Source organism: Heterodontus francisci, chromosome 10, assembly GCF_036365525.1.
Source record: "Heterodontus francisci isolate sHetFra1 chromosome 10, sHetFra1.hap1, whole genome shotgun sequence".
In the NCBI taxonomy this organism is placed as follows: Eukaryota; Metazoa; Chordata; class Chondrichthyes; order Heterodontiformes; family Heterodontidae; genus Heterodontus; species Heterodontus francisci.
The window spans coordinates 77,849,949-77,873,585 of NC_090380.1; the positions used below are offsets into that span (position 1 = coordinate 77,849,949).

General features: G+C 44.5%; 1 protein-coding gene across 2 annotated transcripts in view; it reads right to left on the bottom strand.

Annotated features, from left to right (window-relative positions):
- The window catches only part of popdc2 (popeye domain containing 2), a 31,318-nt gene extending 21,316 nt beyond the window's left edge, over nucleotides 1–10,002 (bottom strand). For both annotated transcript variants that reach the window (XM_068039940.1, XM_068039939.1), the window contains exons 1-2: nucleotides 9,423–10,002; nucleotides 4,809–4,917 (exon numbers count right to left, since the gene is read on the bottom strand). In XM_068039940.1, coding sequence (XP_067896041.1) covers nucleotides 4,809–4,917; nucleotides 9,423–9,916 — 603 coding nt within the window. In that variant the 5' untranslated portion in view covers nucleotides 9,917–10,002. The remainder of the gene's footprint in view (nucleotides 1–4,808; nucleotides 4,918–9,422) is intronic.
- Between the last annotated feature and the right edge of the window lie 13,635 nt (nucleotides 10,003–23,637).

Genomic DNA, 23,637 nt, shown 5'->3' on the forward strand with positions numbered 1-23,637 from the left:
GGTTGTAACCCAGAAGAGGGCAGGATGATGTTAGGATCCTGACTCAATGAAATTTAAATAAAAGACTTGCATTTACAAATTGCCTTTCACAACCACTGGACAAAGCACTTTACAGCCAATGAAGTACTTTTTGTTTTGAAGTGTAGTCACTGTTGCAATGTAGAAAACACAGCAGCCAATTTGTGCACAGCAAATTCCCAGAAACAACAATTTGATAATGATCAGATAATCTGTTTTTGTAATATTGATTGAAGGATAAATATTGGCCAGGACATTGGGGATAACTCACCTGCTCTTCTTCAAAATAGTGCCATAGGATCTTTTATGTACAACTAAGACAGCAAACAGAGCCTCAATTTAACATCACATCCAAAAGACAGCACCTCCAACAATGTAGCACTTCCTCAGTACTGCACTGGAGTGTCAGCCCAGATCTTCCTGCTCAAGGGGATTTTCAGGGAATTAACTCACCACACACACGCAAACCCACCTTCCCTTGATGGTTATTATTCTTGAAGCTGCAATGTTTTGTTCATTTTTGGGATGTGGCACAGTAGGCATTTATTGCCCATCCTTGTTGCCCTGAGAAGGTAACAGTACAGTTTGATACAACTGAGTGGTTTCCTAGGTCACTTCAGAGAACAGTTAAGAGCCAGCTACATTGGTGTGGTACAGGAGTCATTATATAGGTAACACCAGGGAAGAACGGCATGTTTCCTTCCCTAAATTCATTTTTACAACAATGGTCATTTCTACTGGAAACAAATTTTTATTTCCAATTTTTAAACTGAATGAAAATTGTCGAATTACCATGGTGGGATTTGAATTCACATTCCCTGGATTCTTAGTTAAAACCTCTAGATTACTAGTCCAATAATATAACTACTCTACCATACCCCATGTCACATCCTCAGAGCATTGTAAGCAGAGCTCCAGTGACATCTGACCTACATCATAGAGTCATAGAGTTTTACAGCACAGAAACAGGCCCTTGGGCCCAACGTGCCTGCGCCGACCATCAAGCACCCATCCAAAACTAATCCCACTTCCCCGCACTTGGCCCATAGCCTTGTATGTTATGGTGTTTCAAGTGCTCATCTAAATACTTCTTAAATGTCTTGAGTGTTCCTGCCTCTACCACCCCTTCAGGCAGTGCGTTCCAGATTCCAACCACCCTCTGGGTGAAAAAGATTTTCCTCAACTCCTCTCTAAACTCTTGCCCCTTACCTTAAATCTATGCCCCCTGGTTATTGACCACTCCACTAAGGGAAAAAGTTTCTTCCTATCTATCCTATCAATGCCCCTCATAATTTTGTATACCTCAATCAGGTCCCCCCTCAGGCTTCTCCGCTCCAAGGAAAACAACCCCAGCCTATCCAGTCTCTCTTCATAACTGAAATGCTCCAGCCCAGACAACATCCTGGTGAATCTCCTCTGTACCCTCTCCATTGCAATCACATCCTTCCTATAGTGTGGTGACCAGAACTGTACACAGTACTCCAGCTATGGCCTAACCAGCATTTTCTACAGCTCCATCATAACCTCCCTGCTCTTATACTCTATGCCTCGGCTAATAAAGGCAAGTATCCCGTATGCCTTCCTAACCACTTTATCTACCTATGCTGCTGCCTTCAGTGGTCTATAGACAAGCACCCCAAGGTCCCTCTGAACTTCTGTACTCCTTAGGGTCCTGCTATCCATTGTATATTCTCTTGCCTTGTTAGTCCTCCCAAAGTGCATCACCTCACACTTTTCAGGATTAAACTCCATTTGCCACAGCTCCGCCCATCTTACCAGCCCATCTAGATCGTCCTGTAATCTAAGGCTTTCCTCCTCACTATTTACGACACCACCAATTTACGCGTTGTCTGCAAACTTACTGATCATACCTCTTATATTCACGTCTAAATCATTAATGTACACTACAAACAGTAAGGGTCCCAGCACTGATCCCTATGGTACCCCGCTGGTCACAGGCCTCCATTCGCAAAAACAACCCTCTACCATCACCCTCTGCCTCCTGCCATTCAGCCAATTTTGAATCCAATTTGCCAAATTACCCTGGTTTCCATGGGCTCTTACTTTCTTAACCAATCTCCCATGCAGGACCTTATCAAAAGCCTTACTGAAGTCCATGTAGATGACATCAACTGCTTTACCCTCATCTACACCTCTAGTTACCTCCTCAAAAAATTCAATCAAGTTAGTTAGACACGATCTCCCCCTGACAAAGCCATGCTGACTATCCCTGATCAACCCCTGCTTCTCCAAGTGGAGATTAATCCTTTCTCTCCGAATTTTTTCCAATAATTTCCCTACCACTGACGTTGGACTCAGAGGCCTATAATTACTTGGTTTATTCCTGCTACCCTTCGTGAATAATGGTACCCCATTCGCTGTCCTCCAATCCTCTGGCACCTCTCCTGTGGGCAGAGAGGATCTGAAAATTTGTGTCAGAGCCCCCTCTATCTCCTCCCTTGCCACACATAGCAGCCTGGAATACATCTCATCTGGGTCTGGGGATTTATCCACCTACAAGCCCACTAATACAGCTAATACTTCCTCCTTTTCAATGCTAATTTGATCAAGTATATCACAATCCCCCTCCATGATCACTACACCTACATCGTCCCTCCATAGTGAACACAGGTGAAAAGTAATCGTTCAAAACCTCACCTATCTCCTCCGGCTCCACACACACATTGCCTCTTTGATCCCTAATGGGCCCCACTTTTTCCCTGATTATCCTCTTGCCCCTAACATGCTTATAAAACGCCTTGGGATTTTCCTTTATCTTGTCTGCCAGTGATTTTTCATGCCCCCTCTTCGCTCTCCTAATTCCTTTTTTAAGTACTCCCCTAGACTTTCTATACTCCTCTCTTGGTCTCTGCTGTTTTCAGCACTCTGAATCTGCCATAAGCCTCCTTTTTTTTCCTTATCCAATCCTCTATATCCCTTGACATCCTGGGTTCCCTGGACTTATTGGTCCTACTCTTCACCTTTACGGACCTGAACCCTCGCAATTTCCTTTCTAAATGACTTCCACTGGCCTGATGTAGACTTTCCTATAAGAAGCTGCTCCCAGTTCACTTTGGCCAGATCCTGTTTTATCATATTGAAATCTGCCTTCCCCCAATTCGGTACTTTTATTTCCGGTCCCTCTATGTCCTTTTCCATAACAACCTTAAATCTTACAGAGTTATGGTCACTATCCCCGAAATGCTCTCCCACTGCCAATTCTACCACTTGTCCAGCTTCATTCCCTAGGATTAAGTCCAGTATCGCTCCTCCTCTTGTAGGACTCTCCACATACTGGCTCAAAAAGCTCTCCTGAATGCACTTGAAGAATTCCGCCCCCTTTAAGCTTTTTCCACTAATACTATTCCCTCTAATATAGGGGAAGTTGAAATCCCCTACTAATATAGCCCTATTATTTTTGCACCTCTGTGAGATTTGCCGACATATCTCCTCCTCTTTCACTGCCTGACTGTTTGGAGGCCTCTGTACATTTGAGGCTGAGAAAGAAAAAGACCAAAGAGCACCTTCCACCGCCCCCAGCCAACGAAAATACCCACATTTAACTTACAGCCTCTCTCCATGCAAACAGCACTAGTATAGCCAGTAAATACTAAAAATTTACATGTAGCTGTCTTAGGGCTTTAATTTAAAAGGAACATTTTTAAAAACTCCAATCAATCTCAGTTATCCCCAGGCAATAACAGCTGCAGCCCACTGACCAATCAGTGCACAGAATTTCAGTGATGTCACTTCGATTTTTTACACTAAATCCAAACAGAGCGCCCGCAGAAACAGTCAGAGAATCTGCTGCTGCCGTCCCCGACTTCAGGTTAGTGAAGGGCCTCGAGCCCCGCTCTTTCTTTTATAGATCTGCTCGGGTCCCGACTCCTTCCAGGTCTGCTGCCGCCATCTCCGACTTCAGGTTAGTGAAACATGCCTTCTGAAAGCTTGATGTTGAAGTTAGATGCAAAGGAAACATTCCATAGTACAGTTATCTGTCGCCTTTAGGAGCACAGACATTAGTGGCAAGAATTAAATAGGATCAGTTTAACTTGCTTCCCCCTCCCCATTTAAGCCCAAATTCTTCCAGAATAAATGATCTATGAGCAACCTGGGAGAGCCTTACACAATATATGTTGCACTCAGAAGACAATGACTCATTTCCAACATGCATTTCTGACAAAAAAAATGTTTGAATGTTGTCTCTTTGATTTTTCATGTCATCTGAACCACTGAAAGTATTAATCCTTGTAATGTGGAGATTAAGAGCAGGGAATGTTGTCCCCTTGGATAGTTCCTGGTAGCTAGTTTTTAACAGTACTGGTGGTAGCCTGCTGCTTACCCTGATTTCATGAAACACCAGTAGGGATAAATACTGAAGGACTTATGCACCATATGCAAGACTTTTAGTCATATACCATTTGATCTCCATGGTGTTACGCACAAGGAGTCAAGACTAAGTGTAGTCTTCAAATGGAACAGGGTTAGACAGCAGAGTATAATTGGATCAAGGCATACAAACATAATTTAGTCTCAATTTTAAAGCCATATATTCTGTTCATATTTTTATAGTTCCATTAGAAGCTCCTGCTCCAACATTTACAATGAAAACTGCCTATGTAAATTTTCTATGCCCATCAATGGAAAAGTTGACAGAAAGTGCATGCAGACAGTTTTTTAATATATTCACAAAGATAGATAATTACAAGATATCATTATATGTCTAAAGCATAAGTTATTAGCTTGGTGATTCACTTTAAGCATTAGACAAACAAAAAAAAAGGAATTACTTGAAAATTGCCTTCTTCATTAGGCCGTAGAGATTCCCATTCTGGAGAGTCAAGGAACTGATAGGGAAAGATATAGTGCAGAAACTGCTGTTCATGAGTAACACGAACCCTATAGAAACACACAAAATGATTTTGTTTGCAATTACAGAGCATATATTTTTGACATTTAGTGAAGGTAACAATTCTTTTGAAGATATTTTCTGAATTGAGTTTCCCTTTACCATATAGTTTTCACAACCAGTAGAAAGATGTTATACTTCCCTGGCTCTATTAAATCCAATCTAAATTCAGAAAATAGGAGGTCTGTGATTTTTCAACATTTTTAATTTATCTGGCTTTAACAAGTGATAATTGGGAAGTGGAAGAGTTGGAAACTACAATGCAAAGCACCTTAGAAAGGTTTTAAATTGTAATCCTCCATTGTTTTTCTGAGCGATTTTAAATTATGATCCTTATTCACTTCCCTGAGGCTGGAAAAGAATAATTGATTTAGGTCAGTAAATGCTGACATACTGACCAAGGTTGCAGAAATGATGGTGTTGGCACATATGAATCAGAGTAACTGATGTGCTTTGTACCACAAGTGACTTTGCCAAGGAGCATAGCCACAAGAGCAATACTGCTAAACACAAAGCTAACTGGGTCTGTGAGACAGCTAGTGGGGTGAATTTGACAGTGGGCGATTTGGCCAATGATTTTCTTACCTTTGCAGCTGAATGCGTTAACAAATTACAGCAAAAGTCTTCTAGTTGCCAATTCAATAAGCATGCCTTGTCAAGATAACTGCAAAGCGGACAGAGCAATCTGGGGAGAGCTGTGAGGTTACAGTGGTATCTGAATGCCATTTGGAGGAATCAAGAGTTGCTGCAAAGATAGATTATGAGATGTAGTGCATTGTGATGATCATTAGGGAAATGATGTGGGATCAATAGGTTATGTGCATTTGCAACAACTCACAGTTATACAAAAATGATACTAATTTTTTTCATTGGTTGAAGTCTGTCATCAGTCATCATTAAAAGGGTTACTCTGGGCTGGTGACAATGACTGACCAGTCTGGTGATCTTCAACAAACTTGCAAAGATATGCTCAGAATTGGAAAAAGCATTATAATGAATTGGCATCTGAACAATAAAATGAAAAACTACAGGTGCTGCAAAACTGAAATAAAGACACCAAATGCTGGAACTACACAGCAGGGCAGTCAACATCTTGTAAAGATAAAGGCAGGTATGAGTGTTTGGGTGTGGACCCTTTAACAGAATTGAAGCTTGAAACATAATCAAGCATTTTAGTAAGAAAGAAAAAGGACAGGGAGAAAATCAACAGGGAACCCAATCACAGAGGTGGAGTAATGGATAAATTAGCCTGCAAATTGTTTAATAGAGTCAAAGAGTCATTTACAGCACAGAAGAAGGCCATTTGGTCCATCAAGTCTATGCCGGCTCTCCACGTAGCTATCCTGCCAGTCCCACTCCCCTGCTTGATCCCGTAGCCCTGCAAATCTATTTCTCATCCAAATTCCTTGAAGTCACTGATTGTCTCCGCTTCCACCACCCTTGTGGGCAGTGAGTTCCAGATCATTACCACCCGCTGCATAAAAAAGTGCTTCCTCATATACCCCTGCAACTTTCCTTCGATCTGTGTCCCCTTGTCCTTGTACCATCAGTTAATGGGAACAATTTTTCCTTGTCTAACTTATCTAAACCTGTCATAATCTTGTATACCTCTATTAAATCTCCCCTCAACCTCCTTTGTTCTAAGGAGAACAACCGCAGCTTTTCCAACCAAACATTGTAATTAAAATCCTCTATTCCTGGAACATTTCTGGTAAATCTCCTCTGCACCTTCTCAAGGACCCTCACATCCTTCCTCAAGTGTGGTGACCAGAACTGGACGCAATACTCCAGTTGGGGCCAAACCAGAGCTTTATAAAAGGTTCTGCATAACTTCCCTGCTTTTGTACTCAATGCCTCTATTTATGAAGCCCAAGATCCCATATGCTTTACTAACCACTTTCTCAATATGTCCTGCCACCTTCAAAGATCTATGCACATGCATCCCCAGGTCGCTCTGTTCCTGCACACTCTTTAGAACTCTTTAGTATTGAAGACTATTTTGATGGTAGCATGTACCCATTTATATAAAAGTCAGTGAAGTTGGTGGAATGTGGTGTGCAGGTTACAAGTCTCAATGAACTACTTCACTAGGCAGAAGTGAACTCTGCATTGAACGGCCTGTTTTTTATTTTTTATTTTATTTATTTTTATTTAGAGATACAGCACTGAAACAGGCCCTTCGGCTCACTGAGTCTGTGCCGACCAACAACCACCCATTTATACTTCTTTCTTTTGGGCCTCCTTATCTCGAGAGACAATGGATACGCGCCTGGAGGTGGTCAGTGGTTTGTGAAGCAGCGCCTGGAGTGGCTATAAAGGCCAATTCTGGAGTGACAGGCTCTTCCACAGGTGCTGCAGAGAAATTTGTTTGTCGGGGCTGTTGCACAGTTGGCTCTCCCCTTGCGCCTCTGTCTTTTTTCCCGCCAACTACTAAGTCTCTTCGACTCGCCACAATTTAGCCCTGTCTTTATGGCTGCCCGCCAGCTCTGGCGAATGCTGGCAACTGACTCCCACGACTTGTGATCAATGTCACACGATTTCATGTCGCGTTTGCAGACGTCTTTATAGCGGAGACATGGACGGCCGGTGGGTCTGATACCAGTGGCGAGCTCGCTGTACAATGTGTCTTTGGGGATCCTGCCATCTTCCATGCGGCTCACATGGCCAAGCCATCTCAAGCGCCGCTGACTCAGTAGTGTGTATAAGCTGGGGGTGTTGGCCGCTTCAAGGACTTCTGTGTTGGAGATACAGTCCTGCCACCTGATGCCAAGTATTCTCCGAAGGCAGCGAGGATGGAATGAATTGAGACGTCGCTCTTGGCTGGCATACGTTGTCCAGGCCTCGCTGCCGTAGAGCAAGGTACTGAGGACACAGGCCTGATACACTCGGACTTTTGTACTAATTATACTAATCTTACATTAACCCCATATTCTCGACCACATCCCCACCATTCTCCTACCACCTACCTACACTAGGGACAATTTACAATGGCCAATTTACCTATCAACCTGCAAGTCTTTGGCTGTGGGAGGAAACCGGAGCACCCGCCGGAAACCCACGCAGACACAGGGAGAATTTGCAAACTCCGCACAGGCAGTACCCAGAACTGAACCCGGGTCGCTGGAGCTGTGAGGCTGCGGTGCTAACCACTGTTTAGTGTTGGGTGAAGCGTGAATAATTCTCTAGGAAGAAGGGTGATTGTACTGACACTTCAAGCGACTTCAGAATGTTACTGATATCAGTGGCTTTTAAACTGGTCTGTTGGACTATGTGCGATATGTATATTGGATGGGTTGGTGACCTGTGTTGTAAACAAAGAATGGACTGAATTTTATTTTGTGAGGGGTGCATAGGGTAAATTGTAGCTGTAGCTGAGATATTGGTTTAGATTGATGCATCTGTCACTTTCTCTTCTGTCCTCCGAGGAAATGCTGAGCTTCTACTTATAGTCCCACTTCAATGACCTAAATGAGACTGGAAATTCATGAATTGCAGGCTGAACCTGTACCTAGCCAATCTGAGTCACTGCACTAGTATGTCAGCACTCTGCATTATCAGTCTTCCTGAGATTCATTATTTTAACTGCCTTTATTGACTAAATAAAGAGGAGGGCAAAACTTTGTATGGTATTTGGCCAATAATTAACATACTCTCCATAGTGGGGAATAAGTCAACACACTGTGTTAGAACTGTTTCAGTGATGTTTTGGTAAACATCATTCCACCAACACACAAGGGGAATACTTGGTTCATTGGTGAGGATATCCTTCAGTATCCTCTCTCGACTTTCTAGTGCTGTATTATTAGGTTCCCAATGTGTACTCTATTCCAACTCAAAATTGAATCACATTAAAAACTGAGACGTTTATAGTCAACCCCCATAAAAACTTGCAGTATAAATTGCGCTTGATCTCAACTTACTTCCCGATTGCATTCCTTTTAAGTTTCGGCATCATACAAAAGTGATGTTATTTTTCTTACAGGTCGTATTGCTCTGAGGCGGCAGGAATAAAAAAAATAACTACTTTATGAATGTTATAGAGAGATACAGCACTGAAACAGGCCCTTCGGCCCACCGAGTCTGTGCCGACCAACAACCACCCATTTATACTAATCCTACATTAATCCCATATTCCCTACCACATCCCCACCATTCTCCTACAATGTTCGCTACTGAAGCTTTTTTTTAAAAGTCAAGGAACAGTATTTTATCCCCAACAGTCATGGAACAAGAATCGAAACGCAATGTTGTTGATTATGTTTATGAAATTGTTTTATACTTAACGGGAGTATTTAGTAAAACTACTTAAATTTTAAAACAGTGTTTTTAAGGTTTCACAAAATCTGTGAAAGAAATGCTGGCATGGGCTCCATCCTACAAAATAAATGAAAGCAGCAACATTCCCCCTCCCCACACACACACACACACACCCATAAGGAGGTATTTTTGAAAGAGAGAATAATGTCACAGCTTTCATCGAGCTGCCGGCACCTACCTTCCCACCAGCAGCAGAGACAGGCGGTCGATGGAGGTTTTACCCTCCACCGCGTAGTTCTGGTCGCGGGCAAGACTCATAACCTCGGCATCGCAGCACCTCACGATCTCCTTGTAGACGTTAAGCGGAACATCCAGAGGCCGAAACATGGCTTTGTAAAGATTAGCGAAGTCTTCTTCGAAAGTCACTTTCCTGAAGCGGTAGCCAATGTGTGCGAGTTGGACCAAACACAGTACAAAAAGTAACAGACTCCACATAAAAATATCCACCCCGCAGGCATCGACCCAGCCCCAGATCGACTGAATGAAAAACCCAACGCCTAAAAGGCTGAAGATATAAACTAGACCAAAAAAGCCACTGCCACTCATGTAACCCAGTGTGAACATGACATTGGCCAAGTGGTAGATCGCTCCTTCACTCCCATTTTTCAAAATCTCACAGTCAGGATTATTGTACAAAATAGTTTCGATGAAACTTGAGTTTTCCCTCAGCATTTTCCCCAAAAGGCAAACTTGGGAGATTTACGATTTTGGGTTAACCACACAAGCAGACGGAGAGAAACAGCGCATGCATGTGTGTGTGTGTGTATGCGTGTGCGCAAGGAGAGAGAGAAGAATTTGCTTGGCAACAGATCGAAGTTGCATAGAAAAGGTTACCATGTTTGGAGTTGAAATCCAAGGAGGACTGAACGGGGAGGGAGAGAACAGATGGTACTTAACATAACTGTGACACAGTTGACAAGAGATTGCTTATAACTTCAAAATAATAGGCACCTAATCTAATACAGATTATTTTGTATAAAATGTTAAACTGTTAGGATAATCTGTGCAACGATACTATTTATCCCCTTAACACCAACAAACACATAAAGTAATTTTTCTCAACATGCTCATAGACATCTCTTCAAACAGGAGGGTCCCTGCAACTAAAGTTGTAAAGTTCACATTGGATAGATCAAGTTTTAGGGACTTACTAGCTTTTTAAAATGAGTTGGTGTCAGCACAGTGGTAGCAGTCTAGTCTCCAGAACCTCAAAATTTGCTGACGACAGCAAGCTTGGAGGTGAGGCAAACAGTGAGGATGTTATGAACTGCCTGCAACAGGACATAGGCTAGCGAAGTAGGCAGATGGAATTTAATACTGACAGGTGTGAAGTGATGTATTTTGGCAGAAGGAATAAGGAGGCAATATAGACTTAATGGCACAGTTCTAAAGATTGTGCAGGAACACAGGACCTGGGGGTGTATGTAACATAGATATTTGAAGGTGGAAGGACATATTGAGAGAGTGGTTAGTAAAACATATGGAATCTTGGGCTTCATAAATAGAGGTATTGAGTACAAAAGCAGGAAAGTTATGCTGAACCTTTATAAAGCTCTGGTTCGGCTCCAACTGGAGTATTGTGTCCAGTTCTAGTCACCACACTTCAGGAAGGATGTGAGGGCCCTTGAGAGGGTGCAGAGGAGATTTACCAGAATGGTTCCAGGGATGGGGGATTTTAGTTACAAGATTAGATTGGAAAAGCTCAATTTATTCTCCTTAGAACAAAGGAGATTGAGGGGAGATTTAATAGAAGTGTACAAGATTATGACAGGCTTTAATAAGTTAGACAAGGAAAAATGTTCCAATTAACTAATGGTACAAGGACTAGAGGACACAGATTGAAAGTTTTGTGCAAAAGATGCAGGGAGTATATGAGGAAGCACTTTTTTACGTAGCGGGTGGTAATGACCTGGAACCACAAGTTAACACACTCTTTGTCTTTGTCCCAGGACAGCTTTGTTATTTAATCTCTCCTGCCCTCTGCCCTATCACACACCTTCCCTTTTGTTCTCTTCCACACCATCCGCTCCCCCCCCCCCTCTCTGCCACCCCCTTCACTTGCTTAAAACCTAATTCTTTTCTAACCTTTGCCAGTTCTGATGAAAGGTCACAGACCTGAAACGTTAACTCTGCTTCTCTCTCCACAGATGCTGCCTGACCTGCTGAGTTTCCCCAGCACTTTCTGTTTTTATTTTATTATTAATGATCTGAAACTCGCTGCCTACAAGGGTGGTGGAAGTGGAAACGATCAAGGAAGAAGAAGGCATATGGTGTGTTAGCTTTTATTAGTAGGGGGATTGAGTTTCGGAGCCACGAGGTCATGCTGCAGCTGTACAAAACTCTGGTGCGGCCGCACCTGGAGTATTGCGTGCAGTTCTGGTCACCGCATTATAGGAAGGATGTGGAAGCTTTGGAAAGGGTGCAGAGGAGATTTACTAGGATGTTGCCTGGTATGGAGGGAAGGTCTTACGAGGAAAGGCTGAGGGGCTTGAGGTTGTTTTCGTTAGAGAGAAGGAGGAGGAGAGGTGACTTAATAGAGACATATAAGATAATCAGAGGGTTATATAGGGTGGATAGTGAGAGTCCTTTTCCTCGGATGGTGATGGCAAACACGAGGGGACATAGCTTTAAGTTGAGGGGTGATAGATATAGGACAGATGTCAGAGGTAGTTTCTTTACTCAGAGTAGTAGGGGCGTGGAACGCCCTGCCTGCAACAGTAGTAGACTCGCCAACTTTAAGGGCATTTAAGTGGTCATTGGATAGACATATGGATGAAAATGTAATAGTTTAGGTCAGATGGTTTCACAGGTCGGCGCAACATCGAGGGCCGAAGGGCCTGTACTGCGCTGTAATGATCTATGTTCTATGTTCTATGTTCTATGAAGTCGGATGACCACCTGAGAGCAATAGACTTGCAGGGCTACGGGATCGAGCAGGGGAGTGGGACTGGCAGGATAGTTCCATGGACAGCTGGCATGGACTTGATGGGCCTTCTGACTCTATGACTGTACAACACTCTGAGGAGTTGTAGATTCAAGTTCCACTGGAGACTTGAGCACATAATCAAGGCTGACACGAGTGAAATACTGAAGGAGTGCTGCACTGTTGGAAGTGCTGTCTTTGGATGAGACATTAAAGATCTGCCCTCTCAGGTGGGTGCAAAAGATCCCCAAGCACTATTTGAAGAAGAACAATGATGTTTTGCTGGCCAATACATATCCCAAAACTGACACGCAAGAAACTGATTTATTTTGTTACTGCATGCTGCATTTTCCACATAATAACAGTGACTATACTTCAGAAGTGCTTCATTGGTTGTAAGTGAGTTTTTTGATGAGGTAACAGAGAGGATTGATGAGAGTAATGTGGTTGATGTGGTGTACATGGACTTCCAGAAGACATTTGATAAAGTGCCTCATAAAGGGCTTGTCAGCAAAGTTAGAGCCCATGGAATAAAAGGGACAATAACAGCATGGAAATGAAATTGGCTGAGTGACAGGAAACAGAGAGTAGTTGTAAATGTTTGTTTTTTGGACTGGAGGAAGGTATATAGTGGGGTTCACTTGCTATATATTAATGACCTAGACTTGGGTGTACTGGGCACAATTTCAAATTTTGTGGATGACACAAAGCTTGGAAGTATTTTCAACTGTGAGGAGTACAGTGATAAACATCAAGAGGATATAGGCTGGTGGAATGGGTGGACAAGTGGCAAATTAAATTTAATGCAAAAAAGTGTGAAGTGATTCATTTTGGTAGGAAGAATGAGGAGAGGCAATATAAATTAAAGAGTGGAATTCTAAAGGGGGTGCAGGAGCAGAGGGACCTGGGGATATATGTATACAAATCATTGAAGGTGGCAGGGCAAGTTGACAAAACAGTTAATAAAGCATACGGGATCCTGGGCTTTATAAACAGGGGCATAGAGTACAAGAACAAGGAAGTTCTGATAAACTTGTATAAAATACTGGTTTGGCTTTAACTGGAGTATTCTGTCCAGTTCTGGTTACCACACGTTTGGAAGGATGATAAGGCATTGGAGAGGGTACAGAAAAGATTCACAAGAATGGTTCCAGGGATGAGGAACTTCAGTTACGTGGAGAAGCTGGGGCTGTTCTTCTTGGAGAAGGGAAGATTAAGAGGAGATTTGTTAGAGGTGTTCAAAATCATGAGGGGTCTGGACACAGGGAGAAACTGTTTCCATTGGTGGAAAGATCCAGGACCAGAGGATGCCAATTTAAGGTGATTGGCAAAGGAAGCAATGGCGACATGAGGAAAAACTTTTTTATGCCACGAGTGGTTATGATCTGGAATACACTGTCTGAGAGTGTGGTGGAGGCAGATTCAATTGAGGCCTTCAAAAGAGAACTGGATAATTATCTGAAGAGAAAAAATTCGCAGGGCTATAGGGAATGGGCCGAGGAGTGGGGTGAGGTGAGTTGCTCTTGCAGAGAGCCAGCAGAGACACGATAGGCCAAATGGCCTACTTCAATGCTGTAACCATTCTATGATTCTATGATGCTATGAGACATCCTGAGATTGTGAAAGGTGCTATGTTAATGCAAGTCTTTCAAGACTTTCTTTTTAATGTTACTAATTTTTGCCCAGTTTAAAATTGAACAGGGGTAAGGTTTCAGAAAGGAGTGGTCCTGGCACAGGGATTAATTCACATTTACTTTGTCTACTTTTGTGATCAAAAGTCTCCCATCTCTCTTATTTTTATTACCTTGCTTTTTCCATAATAAAATAAAGTTTAGTTTTAATCCTTTTGTAGGATACAAGGACTAGCAAGGCCACATTTATTGCTCTTGAGATGTTGATGGTGAGCCTTCTTCATGAACCTTTTTAATTCATGTGGTCAAGGTATTCCCGCAGTGCTGTTAGGTAGCGAGTTCCAGCATTCTGACCTGTTGACAATGAAGGAATGCGATATATGTCTAAGTCACAAGGACTCGTGACTTGGAGAGGAACATGGAGATGATGGTGTTCTCACGCACCTGGTACTCTTGTCCTATGCGGTGGGGGAGGTCATGTCAAAGAAGCCTTGGTAAGTTACTGCAGTGCCTCCTGTAGATAGTACACACTGCGGCCACTGTATGTCAAGGGTGCAGAGAGTGGATGTTTAAGCTGATGGATGGATAGTCACTTCCCTGATGATTGAGAGTAGGCTGATAGGCTGGTAATTTGCTGGGCTAGGTTTGACCTGCTTTTTGTGGACAGAACATAACTGGGCAATTTTACACATTGTAATGTTAGATGGCAGTGTTGTAACTGTACTGGAACAGCTTGGCTCGTTCTGGAGCACAGATCTTCACCACTACAGCTGGAAAGCTGTGACCCATGCACTCAGCCATTTCTTGATATCACACGTCTGAAGACTGACACCTATGATGGTGGGAACCTCAGGAAAAGGCTAAGAATGATCATTTGCTTAACACATCTAGCTGAAGATTGATGCGAACGTCTTTTGCACTCACAAGCAATCCACATTCACTTTGAGGATGGGATGTTCGTGCGACCTCCTCCTCCCATTAATAAATTAATTGTTCACCACTGTTCACTATTGTATGTATTGAACTGCAGAGCTTTGAATCATTGGTTGTGGGATTATATAACTCGAGCATGCTGCTCAGCTGTTTAGCATTTTTTAAATTCATTTACAGGATGTGAGCAAAGGCAACATTTATTTCCCATCCCTAACTGACCTTGAGATAAGTGATTGGCTTACTAGGCCATTTCAGTTAAGAGTCATACAGAGGCCAGACCAAGTAAGGATGGCAGATTTCCTTCCCTAAAAGTCATTAGTGAACCAGTTGGGTTTTTACGACATAAAAGCAGAAAGTGCTGGAAATACTCAGCAGGTCAGGCAGCATCTGTGGAGAGAGAAGCAGAGCGAACATTTCACATCTGTGACCTTTCATCAGAACTGACAAAGGTTAGAAATGTAATAGGTTTTAAGCAAGTGAAGGGGGGGTGGGTGGGGAAGAGAACAAGAGGGAAGGTGTGTGATAGGACAGAGAGCAGGAGGGATTAAATGGCAAAGCTATCATGGGACAAAGGCAAAGGGAGTGCTAATGGTTTTTGTGAAAGACAAAACATTAGTCCAGAGAGAGTGTTAATGGCAGAATAATAAACAACTCTGCCCAAAAGCACAACATGAAAAGCCAAGTTTAAGGCAGGTACATGGTTAAAAAATAAATGAAAATAATTTAAAAAATTTAAAAGGCCAGTCATGCTCTGAAATTGTTGAACTCAATGCTGAGTCCGGAAGGCTGTAGAGTGCCTAATCGAAAGATGAGATGCTGTTCCTCAAGCTTGCGTTGATGTTCACTGGAACACTGCAGCAGGTCAAGGGCAGAAATGTGGGTGTGAGAGAAGGGTGGTGAGTTTAAATAGCAAGCAACTGGAAGCTCAGGGTCATGCTTGCGAACTGAGTGGCGGTGTTCCGCAAAGTGGTCACCCAATCTGCGCTTGGTCTCCCCAGTGTAGAGGCGACTGCATTGTGAGCAGCGAATACAGTATAGTAAATAGAAAGAAGTACAAGTAAGTTGCTGCTTCAGCTGGAAGGAGTGTTTGGGGCCTTGAAAGTTAAGGAGCGTGGAGGTAAAAGGGCAGGAATTACACCTCCTGCGATTGCATGGGAAGGTGCCATAGGAAGGGGATGAGGTGTCAGGGGTGATGGAGGAGTGGACCAGTGTGTCGTGGAGGGAACGATTCCTTTGGAAGGCTGACGGTAAGGGAGTGGAAGATGTGTTTGGTGATGGCATCACGCTGGAGGTGGCGGAAATGGCGGAGGATGATCCTTTGGATGTGGAGGCTGGTGGGGTGGAAATTGAGGACAAGGGGAACCCTGTCACGGTTCTGGGAGGGTGGAGAAGGGATGAGGGCAGAAGTGCAGGAAATAGATCAGACACGGTTGAGGGCCATGTCAACCAGTTGAATCTCTAGGCTGTAGGAATGTTCCCTCTACAGGAAGTAGAGTCTTGCACCTACTCCCCCTTAGTCTATGTTCAGGACTTGTATGCATCCCTTCACTTGACATGTTGCACCAATCTAACAGCAAGAAATTCTGATTGGCCAGAATTCTTGCATTTTTGGAAGAGTCATTTCATGGTCATGACAGTATTCTCAGCATTGTCATTGATAAGGGTTTCTTTTCTCTATTAGCTTTAATAAAAGCATTTATCAATAATATGTATGCAAAAATGAACTGTGTTTTGCAAATTGTCACATGAAGTGTAAGAGGCTGTGCCAAATATAAACAAAATATAAACAAGCCCAGAGAACCATGGATGAACAGAAACATTCAGGGTACGATGAGAAGGAAAAGAGAGGCTTTTAGCAAATACAAGGAGAGCAAATCAACGGAAGCATTAGTGGAGTACAGAAAATGTAGGATGGAGCTTAAGAAAGCAAATAGGAGAGCAAAGAGGGGATATGAGAAAGCTCTGGCTGGTAAAAGTAGGGAAATTCCCAAGATATTCTGTAAGTATATCAATGGGAAGAGGATAACCAAGGAAAGAGTAGGACCCATGAGGGACCAAGGGGGAAATCTGTGGGTGGAGCCAGAGGACATTGGTAGGGTGTTGAATGAATACTTCACATCTGTCTTCACCCAAGAGAATGAGGATGTAGATATGGAACTCAGAAAGAGAGACTGTGAGGTTCTTGAGCAAATTTTCATAGGGACTTACAAGGTATTGGAGGCTTTGGCAGGCTTAAAAGTGGGCAAATCTCCAGGTCCGGACGATTTGTGTCCCAGGATGCTGTGGGAGGCGAGGGTGGAGATTGCAGGGGCTCTGACCCTAATTTTTAATTCCTCTCTAGCCACGGGGGAGGTGCCAGAGGACTGGAGAACAGCTAATGTGGTCCCACTATTTAAGAAAGGTTGTAGAGATAAGCCAGGGAACTACAGACCAGTGAGTCTCACGTCAGTGGTAGGGAAACTATTGGAGAAAATTCTGAAGGAGAGAATCTAACTCCACTTGGAGAGGCAAAATCTGATTAGGAATAGTCAGCATGGCTTTGTCAGAGGGAGGTCATGCCTAACAAATTTGATTGAATTATTTGAGCATGTGACCAGGTGTGTAGATGAGGGTAGTGCAGTTGATGTAGTTTACATGGATTTCAGCAAAGCCTTTGACAGGGTCCCACATGGGAGACTTATCAAGAAAGCAAATGCACATGGGATACAGGATAACTTGATAAGGTGGATTCAAAATTGGCTTAGCTGTAGGAGACAGAGAGTGATGACAGACGGCTGTTTTAGTTGAGTGTCTTGGGTTACAGGAAGATATAGATGGGATGGCCAAATGGGAAGAAAAGTGGCAGATGGAATTTAACTCTGAAAAGTGTGAATGGCCTGACACTGGGAGGTTCCGAGGAACAAAGGGACCTTGGCGTGTTTGTCCGTAGATCTCTGAAGGCAGAAGGGCAGGTTAATAGGGTGGTGAAAAAGGCATATGGGACACTTGCCTTTATCAATCAAGGCATAGATTACAAAAGCAGGGAGGTCATGTTGGAGTTGTAGAGAACTTTGGTAAGGCCACAGCTGGAGTACTGTGTGCAGTTCTGGCCGCCACATTATAGGAAAGATGTGATTGCACAGGAGGGGGTGCAGAGGTGATTCACCAGGATGGTGCCTGGGATGGAACATTTAAGCTATGAAGAGAGGTTGGATAGGCTTGGGTTGTTTTCGCTGGAGCAGAGAAGACTGAGGGGTGACCTGATCGAAGAGTACAAGATTATGAGGGGCATGGACAGGGTGGATAGGGAGCAGCTGTTCCCCTTAGTTGAAGGGTCAGTTAGGAGGGGACACAAGTTTAAGGTGAGGGGCAGGAGGTTTAAGGGGGATTTGAGGAAGAACTTTTTTACCCAGAGGGTGGTGACGGTCTGGAATGCACTGCCTGGGAGGGTGGGAGAGGCGGGTAGCCTCACATCCTTTAAAAAGTACCTGGATGAGCACTAGGCACGTCATAACATTCAAGGCTATGGGCCAAGTGCTGGCAAATGGGATAAGGTAGACAGTTCAGGTGTTTTAATGCATCGGTGCAGACTTGATGGGCCGAAGTGCCTCTTCTGCACGGTATTATTCTGTGATTCTATGAAAACTGTGAATGTGCACAAAGAAAGCAGAGATGAAGAACAAATGTTTCCTGGTATGAACTAATGACATGCATATCACTGAGGGGGAGGCGGTGGTGTAGTGGTAATGTCACTGGGCTAGTAATCTTAGGCTTAGGCTAATTCTCTGGGGACAGGATTTGAATCCCACCACAGCAGCTGGTGAAATTTGAATTCAATTAATAAATCTGGAATTAAAAGCTAGTCTAATGGTGACCATTGTCAATTGTTGTAAAAACCCATCTGGTTCACTAATGTCCTTCAGGGAAGGAAATCTGCTGTCCTTACCTGGTCTGGCCTGCATGTGACTCCAGACCCACAGCAATGTGGTTGACTCTTACAAGCCCTCTGAAATGGACTAGCAAGCCACTCAGTTGTAACTAACCGCTACGAAGTCAATAAAAAGGAATGAAACCGGACGGACCACCCGGCATCAACCTAGACGCCGACAATGGCAAACCCAGCCCTGTTGACCCTGCAAAGTCCTCCTTACTAGCATCTGGGGGCTTGTGCCAAAGTTGGGAGAGCTGTCCCACAGACTAGTCAAGCAACAGCCTGACATAGTCATAATCACGGAATCATACCTTACAGACAATGTCCCAGACACTGCCATAACTATCCCCGGGTATGTCCTGTCCCACTGGCAGGACAGACCCAGCAGAGGTGGTGGCACAGTGGTATATAGTAGGGAGGCAGTTGCCCTGGGAGTCCTCAACATCGACTCTGGACCCCATGAAGTCTCATTGCATCAGGTCAAACATGGGCAAGGAAACCTCCTGCTGATTACCACCCACCGCCCTCCCTCAGCTGATGTTGAACACCACTTGGAGGAAGCATTGAGAGTGGCAAGGGCGCAGAATGTACTGTGGGTGGGTGACTTCAATGTCCATCACCAAGAGTGGCTCGGTAGCACCCCTGCTGGACGAGTCCTAAAGGACATGGCTGCAGCAGGTGGTGAGGGAACCAATAAGAGGGAAAAACCTACTTGGCCTCGTCCTCACCAATCTGCCTGCTGCAGATGCATCTGTCCATGACTGTATTGGTAGGAGTGACCACTGCACAGTCCTTGTGGAGACAAAGTCCCACCTTCACCCTGAGGATACCGTCCATCGTGTTGTGTGGTATGATACCGTCCATCGTGCTGGGTAGGGGAAAACTATTTATTTGGGCAGTGGCAGTACCCGAGACACTACACGTGTAGTGTCTCCCACCCACCCTCCTCCTCTAACCAAAAAAAAAGGACTCTAGGGTGTTGATAAGGTAAGCTTTTTATTTAAAACTTCAGTCCGTCGGATTGCTAAGCGAACAAGTTTTGACTTTTTTTTTCGTTTGGTTTTTCAGTAGATTTATTGGGAATCTAGAATAGTGGGAATGGAGGTAAAGGCAGTTGTATGTTCCTCCTGCAGAATGTGGGAGGTAGGGGTCGCCAAGAGTGTCCCTGCTGACTGCATCTGCGGGAAGTGCACCCAACTCCAGCTCCTCGCAGACCGCGTTAGGGAACTGGAGCTGGAGCTGGATGAACTTCGGATCATTCGGGAGGCGGAGGGGATTATTGACAGGAGTTATAGGGAGGCAGTCACACCTCAGGTAAAAGAAGTAGGTAGATGGGTTACCGTCAGGGGAAGGAAAGGGAACCAGCAGTCAGTGCAGGGATCCCCTGTGGCCGTTTCCCTCAACAACAGGTATACCGTTTTGGATACTGTTGGGGGGGACGACTTACCAGGGGTAAGCAATGGGGTGCAGGTCTCTGGCACAGAGTCTGTCCCTGTTGCTCAGAAGGGAAAAGGGAAGAGGAGCAGAGCATTAGTCATTGGGGACTCCATAGTTAGGGGAACAGATAGGAGGTTCTGTGGGAACGAGAGAGACTCACGGTTGGTGTGTTGCCTCCCAGGTGCCAGGGTACGTGATGTCTCCGATCGTGTTTTTGGGATCCTTAAGGGGGAGGGGGAGCACCCCCAAGTCGTGGTCCACATAGGCACCAACGACATAGGTAGGAAGAGAGATGGGGATTTAAGGCAGAAATTCAGGGAGCTAGGGTGGAAGCTTAGAGCGAGAACAACCAGAGTTGTTATCTCTGGGTTGTTGCCTGTGCCACGTGCTAGCGAAGAGAGGAATAGGGAGAGAGAGGAGTTGAACACGTGGCTGCAGGGATGGTGTAGGAGGGAGGGTTTTGGTTTCCTGGATAATTGGGGCTCTTTCTGGGGTAGGTGGGACCTCTACAAACAGGATGGTCTTCACCTGAACCAGAGGGGTACCAATATCCTGGGGGGGAGATTTGTTAGTGCTCTTCGGGGGGGTTTAAACTAAATCAGCAGGGGAATGGGAACCTAAATTGCAGTGCCAGTGTACAGGCTGTTGAGAGTAGTGAGGTAGGGGATAAGGTTACAGGGACGCAAGAGGGCACTGGCAAGCAAGAACTTGGTTTAAAGTGTGTCTACTTCAACGCCAGGAGCATCCGGAATAAGGTGGGTGAGCTTGCAGCATGGGTTGGTACCTGGGATCCTGATGTTGTGGCCATTTCGGAGACATGGGTAGAGCAGGGGCAGGAATGGATGTTGCAGGTTCCGGGATTTAGATGTTTCAGAAAGAACAGAGAAGAGGGTAAAAGAGGGGGGGGTGTGGCATTGTTAATCAAGGAAAGTATTACAGCGGCAGAAAGGACGTTTGAGGACTCGTCTACTGAGGTAGTATGGGCCGAGGTTAGAAACAGGAGAGGAGAGGTCACCCTGTTGGGAGTTTTCTATAGACCTCCAAATAGTTCCAGAGATGTAGAGGAAAGGATAGCGAAGATGATTCTCGACAGGAGCGAGAGTAACAGGGTAGTGGTTATGGGGGACTTTAACTTTCCAAATATTGACTGGAAATACTATAGTTCGAGTACTTTGGATGGGTCTGTTTTTGTCCAGTGTGTGCAGGAGGGTTTTCTGACACAGTATGTGGACAGGCCAACCAGGGGCGATGCCACATTGGATTTGGTACTGGGTAATGAACCCGGCCAGGTGTTCGATTTAGATGTAGGTGAGCACTTTGGCGATAGTGATCACAATTCGGTTAGGTTTACCTTAGCGATGGGCAGGGACAGGTATATACCGCAGGGCAAGAATTATAGCTGGGGGAAAGGAAATTATGACGCGATTAGGCAAGATTTAGGATGTGTAGGATGGGGAAGGAAACTGCAGGGGATGGGCACAAACGAAATGTGGAGCTTATTCAAGGAGCAGCTAATGCGTGTCCTTGATAAGTATGTACCTGTCAGGCAGGGAGGAAGTTGTCGAGCAAGGGAGCCGTGGTTTACTCAAGAAGTTGAAGCGCTTGTCAAGAGGAAGAGGGCGGCTTATGTTAGGATGAGACGTGAAGGCTCAGTTAGGGCGCTTGAGAGTTACAAGCTAGCCAGGAAGGATCTAAAGGGAGGGCTAAGAAGAGCAAGGAGAGGACACGAGAAGTCATTGGCGGATAGGATCAAAGAAAACCCTAAGGCTTTCTATAGGTATATCAGGAATAAACGAATGATAAGAGTTAGAACAGGGCCAATCAAGGATAGTAGTGGGAAGTTGTGTGCGGAATCAGAGGAGATAGGGGAAGCGTTAAATGAATATTTTTCGTCAGTATTTACAGTAGAGAAAGAAAATGTTGCCGAGGAGATTACTGAGATACAGCCTACTAGGCTAGATGGGATTGAGATTCACAAGGAGGAGGTGTTAGCAATTTTGGAAAGAGTGAAAATAGATAAGTCCCCTGGGCCAGATGGGATTTATCCTAGGATTCTCTGGGAAGCCAGGGAGGAGATTGCAGAGCCGTTGTTGTTGATCTTTAAGTCGTCATTGTCGACAGGAGTAGTGCCGGAGGACTGGAGGATAGCAAATGTTGTCCCCTTGTTCAAGAAGGGGAGTAGAGACAGCCCTGGTAATTATAGACCTGTGAGCCTTACTTCGGTTGTGGGTAAAATGTTGGAAAAGGTTATAAGAGACAGGATTTATAATCATCTTGAAAAGAATAAGTTCATTTGCGATAGTCAGCACGGTTTTGTGAAAGGTAGGTCGTGCCTCACAAACCTTATTGAGTTTTTCGAGAAGGTGACCAAACAGGTGGATGAGGGTAAAGCCGTGGATGTGGTGTATATGGATTTCAGTAAGGCGTTTGATAAGGTTCCCCACGGTAGGCTATTGCAGAAAATACGCAAGTATGGGGTTGAAGGTGATTTAGAGCTTTGGATCAGAAATTGGCTAGCTGAAAGAAGACAGAGGGTGGTGGTTGATGGTAAATGTTCATCCTGGAGTTTAGTTACTAGTGGTGTACCGCAAGGTTCTGTTTTGGGGCCACTGCTGTTTGTCATTTTTATAAACGACCTGGATGAGGGTGTAGAAGGGTGGGTTAGTAAATTTGCGGATGACACGAAGGTCGGTGGAGTTGTGGATAGTGTCGAAGGGTGTTGTAGGGTACAGAGGGACATAGATAGGCTGCAGAGCTGGGCTGAGAGATGGCAAATGGAGTTTAATGTGGAGAAGTGTGAGGTGATTCACTTTGGAAGGAGTAACAGCAATGCAGAGTACTGGGCTAATGGGAAGATTCTTGGTAGTGTAGATGAGCAGAGAGATCTTGGTATCCAGGTACATAAATCCCTGAAAGTTGCTACCCAGGTTAATAGGGCTGTTAAGAAGGCATATGGTGTGTTAGCCTTTATTAGTAGGGGGATCGAGTTTCAGAGCCACGGGGTCATGATGCAGCTGTACAAAACTCTGGTGAGGCCGCACCTGGAGTATTGCGTGCAGTTCTGGTCACCGCATTATAGGAAGGATGTCGAAGCTTTGGAAAGGGTGCAGAGGAGATTTACTAGGATGTTGCCTGGTATGGAAGGAAGGTCTTACGAGGAAAGGCTGAGGGACTTGGGGTTGTTTTCGTTAGAGAGAAGGAGGAGGAGAGGTGACTTAATAGAGACATACAAGATAATCAGAGGGTTAGATAGGGTGGATAGTGAGAGTCTTTTTCCTCGGATGAGGATGGCAAACACGAGGGGACATAGCTTTAAGTTGAGGGGTGAAAGATATAGGACAGATGTCAGAGGTAGTTTCTTTACGCAGAGAGTAGTAGGGGCGTGGAACGCCCTGCCTGCAACAGTAGTAGACTCGCCAACTTTAAGGGCATTTAAGTGGTCATTGGATAGACATATGGATGTAAATGGAATAGTGTAGGTCAGATGATCGGCGCAACATCGAGGGCCGAAGGGCCTGTACTGCGCTGTAATATTCTAAAAATTCTAATTCTAATTACC